Raw genomic sequence first — 6,442 nt, forward strand, 5'->3', positions numbered from 1 at the left:
ACGGTTAGATTGTACATTAGAATTATCTTATCCTCTCTTATTGATGTATGATGCCTTGTATGAATGATCTTATCCTTATAATCTCATGATGAATTAACAAAACAATTATAGTCAGTACCCCATGAAATAATTCACTAACCACTACTCAGAGCTTTCTATCCCTAGTCCGCTATCGTAAGTAGGGTTAGGCGATGTATAGAATATTAACTCCATATGCAACTACTCGGGGTCTCCTATCCCTATTCAACCAACGTAAGTAGAATATTTGTCATAGGTCCAACACATAAGCTAATGGTCAATAATCCATATGTGTCAATTATCATATTAACAAAGTATCTCAAACAAAAAGCATTAAGAATAAGCAACAACTGAATAAAAGTATAATTCAAATGATTCATACAAAGTCAAACCAACATATAATGCCAAAAAGATTGAATAAGGTTCATCATCACACAACCTAACCTAGAGGAGCTTTAGCTACTCATAATGAAAAATTACAATACCAATTGAATAAAGAAGAATAACGTATGAATTCCCTTGAAGGATTGGTTTCCAATGCTCTCAAAATCACCATTTGATGCTATAAAATCGTGCTTCTAGTGCAAGAATTTGTAACCTTGTCAAACTACTCAAAATCCCCTTAAAAAACACTTAGAACTGATCAGAACACGTCGGGAAAAGTTCAAAAAAACACTCATCGCACATATTATACAAGCATCACGCATGCGATGTAACTTTTACAACTCTATCTTACACGCGATGGCGCGCAATACTGCGCGTGATTATTTCAATAGCTGCATCAAAATTCATCATTTTTCATCAGAATTTTCACTACATCACGTTGTTCTATACTTGATTATTTTTTTACTCATTCTTAAATCTTTCTTCTTCATTTTAACTATCTTTTGCTCATTTTTCACTAATTTTTTATCTAATTATGTGCAATGATGGTCTCCCATCGCATATGCTATAAATATCCTTAAATATCCAAATAACATTATTCATTAAATATGCATTAAAATAACACAAAATGAACACGTATATAATTGGTGAAAGAAGCGGTGACAAGTGGAATATGCAAGTAATTAAGCATCAAAAGCGAGTGAAGTTGAGATACCTGGTAGTTGCAGTTGTAGCCTAGTTGTACCCATGATTCCAATTTCCATAAATCTAATATTTGCTTCTTTCCTTTACATCCACACCTTTTTTATTGACTAAATAAAATCAATATTTTCTAAATGTCGGCTAGTAGTCAAACCCCAACGTGGAGAGAGAAACCCAAAATACAAAGTCAAAATGGGGTAATTAATTCATCACAAATACCCTATGCTTTTTTTACACATTATCCGTGTGCATTTTATCTCTATTTGTATCTTTTATATTTCTCAGTCGGATTTAATTTAAAGTGAATACAATAGAGAAAACTCAAAGGATACATTTACCAATATATTATCAAAATGAATGGTCATACTTCTAAATTTGTAATTTTGTAATGTTAACGCTCAAATTACTAATGAGTTATCAATAGCCAACATAAAACTTTCTCAATTTTTCATAAAATAAATTAGTTTATTCCACTTAATTGAATAAAATTTGATTAATATTGTAAAAATAAAAGATTTTGTAATTTTCTTATGGTAAAATTCTAGGATCAATAAAATATTTTTTATTGAAATATTATAATTGTAGGTATAAACATGTTGATTTTCTTAATTTTAGTTTTTTTATGGTTAACTCCGCATGTGCAGAGATCTGTTTTATTTTTTATTTTATAAAAAAAAAATCATTGTTTAATGTTATTCTAGCTATATATTGTATATGATATATTTAGACGTGCATGAGTATTCGTAAAGAATGATGAGCTTGTGAATTTTTTGATTGACCTATAAGAAAGGAGATCGACTCTTAAGTCAACGGATGTTTGATGTATGGATGGGTAGGAGGAAAACATGCATGTGCAGATTTGGCTGAGGTTTTCCAGTGATGAGACCGAGGACTTGAGATTTTGCTGTTGGACAAACAAGTCACAAAATCCTTTCAAGTAAAGTGGCCAAGCATGAGAAATCATGTTCCGACAATGAACATGCTTTGATTCTATTTGCCTTTGACACTTTTGGTTTTTTAGCACCATAAATAATGTATTTTTTTACGGAGAGTGCAATGACTCATGCATAGCAATGATGTTTCATCTAGGAAAATTAATGTAGGTTTTAATAGATTGATTTTTTCATCCAAAAAGGGGAAGCGGCGCAACTTGTTGCTCGTTTACCTATTATTTCTATATAAATTGTATACCCGTAAGTTGAACTAATTTAAGCTTAACTTTCTCCTCAACTAACGAACAACCGATGTGTAAATTATAGATACGTCACAACCGATGTGTAAATTATAAATTATATAGATACGTCACATTTCAATTTTTTAAAAATTTTTAAACTTAATAAAATGAAAACATTACATTAACTACAATGCCATTATCCGAGATGGGTTACAAAACATAAAAATTTCTCAAGGTTGATTCCTTAATATACCATCTCTTATAATTGTTGAAGTTATTTTTTTAAATTAATGATTATTAAAAATGTTTGATGTTTGTTAAAAAACATGAAAGTAACTTAACAATATTAGTTGATGTTGTTGATAAAAATATTAAAACTCAACAATAATAAGAACAACAACATTCATGCTTTTCTAATAACACTAAAATTTTAACAAACATTTATTAAGAAAAATAATTTTAACAATTAAAATAGAAGATATTACATTAAAAAATCAAACTTAATCATAACGTTTCTTTGCTCTACCATACATCCTAGAGAGTGATTTTGTTGTTGATTCACCTCGATGGAAATACCAACCGAGACGAAAAGTTGAGGATTTCACCTCAGAAAAAAATCAATCAATCGAGAGAAAAAATGGCAAATTTTCTATTACACAATTTATTAATTAGCTCAAAAAAACAAAATAAAAACTCTATTTCAACCGAAGTAAAAACTCTTTTTTCTTAATAGGAATCTCTATTTGATAGGTACATGATCAAAATCTAGAGTGTAAATTATGGTAAGTCTTTTTCAAGTTCATGCACTTGATTAGGTAAATTTATACACTCTCGGATCTTAACTTTGTCTTGTTCAAATTCATGCACCCAATTAGGTAACTTTGGTCTTAGCCTTTCCCATGATCCTTAGAAAAGTCATAGCTCTCACATTTTCCCTTTTTGTTATAAATGAAAAAGCCTTGTTTTTCCGTGTGTTGACTTTCCTACGGTTTGAATATAAATAACAACATCATCATCCTTCTCTATCACAAACTCATTCATTTTCTCAACTCTCTACCAAAAAAGCAACAATGAATCAAGAAAACGATGTTTCACCATTTTTTCTATGCCCTATTTCACTACAACCCATGAAGGATCCGGTTACTGTCTCTACTGGCATAACCTACGACAGACAATCCATCGAAAAATGGCTCTTTTCATCCCAAAACAATACATGTCCTGTCACTAAACAACAACTCTTACATGATCATCAAAATCTCATTATTCTCACACCAAACCATACTCTTCGTAGACTCATTCAAGCATGGTGCACCATTAACTCCTCTTATGGCGTCGAAAGAATTCCAACTCCAAAACCTCCAACAAAAAAAACCCTTATAGAAAAACATCTCAAAGAAGCTTCGGATTCTTCAGATTCACCTCACTTGCTTATTCAATCCCTCAGAAAGCTCAAAACAATCGCTTCTGAGAGCGAAACAAATCGACGGTGTATTGAATCTGCCGGTGCTGTAGGGTTCTTAGCATCAATAGTAACGAAAAACAACACAAGCTGTTCATCTTCATGTTCCACAACAGAATTAACAGAAACTAGCATTCTTGATGACGATGATGATATGGAAGGTTTTGCTTTTGACTTCAATATTGGTGCAGATGATGAAGCTATAAACATCCTTTACAATCTTCATTTAACAGAACAAGGTTTGAAAACTCTCTTAAACTTCCAAAATGGAGAATTTTTAGACTCTTTAATGAGATTATTGCAAAAGGGTAATTACGATTCAAGAACATACGCAGTTTTTCTGTTGAAATCTATGTCAAAGATTGCTGATCCATCAAAACTAGCAAGTCTAAAAACCGAGTTTTTCGTTGAACTAGTTCAGCTTCTTAAAGATCAGATATCAGAAAAAGCGTCAAAGGCAACACTACAAACGTTAATTCAACTAGTTGAGTTTGGGAGAAATAGAATAAGAGCAGTGGAATCAGGATGTGTTCAAGTTTTGATAGAACTTCTTCTTGATTCCAAAGAAAGAAAACCATGTGAGATGATTTTGGTGCTCTTGGAGATGTTATGTCAATGTGCTGATGGAAGATATGAACTTTTAAGTCATGCATGTGGTTTAGCTATTGTTTCAAAGAAGATTCTGAGGGTTTCAACAATGGCTAATGATAGAGCAGTGAGAATTCTTCTATCTGTTTCAAGATTCTCTGCAACACATATAGTGGTTCAAGAAATGCTGCAAATAGGTGTTGTTGCTAAGCTTTGTTTGGTTCTTCAAGTTGATAGTGGAAATAAGGCTAAGGAGAAAGCAAGAGAGGTTCTTAAACTTCATGCAAAGTCTTGGAGTAATTCTCGTTGTGTGCCCACTAATTTGCTTGCTTCTTACCCATCAGCAAGTGCTTGAAAAATTGGAGTTTTCATCTTTTATATTGATTTTTTGTATAGAAAATAAAATTGTTTAAAGAAGATTGATTAGTTGGAACAATGTATAGAGGTCCGGAGTCTGGACATAAAATAATATTGTCCACATGAAGAATGGGTTGGAAAAACTTGGGGTTTGTTTATTGTGAATGACTAGAATATGTGTTGATACAACAAAGTTTATCAGGCCAATTTTGTTACATGTTTTAATTTCATTTGCATAAATTTAATTGTTCTCTTAAATACTTTTTTAATGTATTGTTTTGATGATATAAATTTTTATGATTGTGTTTTACATGCATAAATTTATAAGTTATAGAGGATAAATTTACTTCCATGTTTATTTTTACAGTCATTGAAAGATATATATGTTTAAGACTTAATTAATTTCTAAAACAATATATGTTTACTCATTTATTTAGTAAAAATTTAAATTTTTTAAAAATATTATAAAATTATTTGATTTAAAATTATAGAAATAAAAATAGAAATCAGTGTGCGAAGTTATTCTTATAAATAATAAATTATTCATAATTAATATTACTTAATCAAAATCATTAACAATATATAAAATATTCATTCTTATAAATGTTTTAGGCAAATAGTCATTCTTATAAATTATTCACAGTTAATTACTTAATCAAAATTAAACACAATTAATATTACTTAATCAAAATTATTCACAATTAATAAAGTATTATTTAATCAAAACCATTAACAATTTATACTATAAGAGAAAAAAACAAAAACAAAAAGTTAAAGTTAAAAAATGTATGGAGTAGAGTTAAACTCGAGACAATGCAATGGACTGTTACATTCTCCTCCACTCGACCATGAGAAAAATCCTATTAGGTTTCTTCTAATAATATTACTTATTAAATATTTGTTATCCAATGTAACAAAAAAGTACTGTTTTACTAAATTATAAAGTAACAAAAAAATTACTATTTTACTAAATTCTTCAAATTCATGCTGTTATCAAGTCGTGTTTGGTGTTATATATGCATGTTGCTTTTTACTGTAATTGGGCTGTTTTTTTTTATACTATTTTTCAGTGTAATCAATTTTTTTTAGTGTAATAAGGCTATGTATGTTGTTATATAAGCATGCTGTTTTTTAGTGTAATCAGACCGTTTTTATTTATTACATTTTAGTGTAATCAGATCTGTTTTTTTTGAGTGTAATCAAACTGTTAGAATTTTCGACAAAATTAAATAGATTCAGGTTGAATCGTGAACAAAGTTATTTTTCTTAAAAGTATTTCAAGCATTCTCTTGGATGTTTTAGAGTCGGAAAGCAAGAATATCGATGATAATTCAACATTTTAATCGAGTCTGCACAAGACAGGTGAAGAACTCGAATGCAATAAAATGTGTTTGGAATGTTTAAGAGGATGTGTAGATTTTTCGTGAATGATTTTCGAATTCATAATCATTTATTTATAGGTAACACGTGTGTTGTTTCATAAGTTTGCATCTCTTGATGAAACAACACATTTTCACCATATGTTGCAACGGTTCACCTATGATAATACAATGCACCACTTCCTGAAGTGTTGTATATTTTGAATTCAAATTCAAACGGTAAGCAATTATCAAAACCCTGGAGCAATACTTAGAATTAATTTACAGCATGACGGTCGAAGGTCGGCTGCCGAAACGCTGCCTCATTAAAGCCGCGAATAGCCCGATTGCTCCGATGCGTCGCGACTAAGTGCTCAAGTGTCACCTACAAGCCGCCACTAG

At 30.5% G+C, this 6,442-nt stretch overlaps 1 protein-coding gene across 1 annotated transcript; it reads left to right on the forward strand.

The window, feature by feature from the left end:
- Positions 1-3,322: 3,322 nt before the first annotated feature.
- Positions 3,323-4,916, forward strand: LOC127097371 (E3 ubiquitin-protein ligase PUB23). Its single transcript, XM_051035869.1, has one exon. It carries the CDS (start codon positions 3,349-3,351, stop codon positions 4,678-4,680), a length of 1,332 nt encoding a protein of 443 aa, XP_050891826.1. The 5' UTR covers positions 3,323-3,348; the 3' UTR covers positions 4,681-4,916.
- The last annotated feature ends 1,526 nt before the right edge of the window (positions 4,917-6,442 follow it).

This window comes from Lathyrus oleraceus, chromosome 6, assembly GCF_024323335.1.
Source record: "Lathyrus oleraceus cultivar Zhongwan6 chromosome 6, CAAS_Psat_ZW6_1.0, whole genome shotgun sequence".
NCBI classification, from domain to species: domain Eukaryota; kingdom Viridiplantae; phylum Streptophyta; class Magnoliopsida; order Fabales; family Fabaceae; genus Lathyrus; species Lathyrus oleraceus.

Excerpts from the sequence above, each read along its gene's own strand:
- LOC127097371 (XM_051035869.1), top strand. The coding sequence starts at position 3,349 with ATGAATCAAGAAAACGATGTTTCACCATTTTTTCTATGCCCTATTTCA.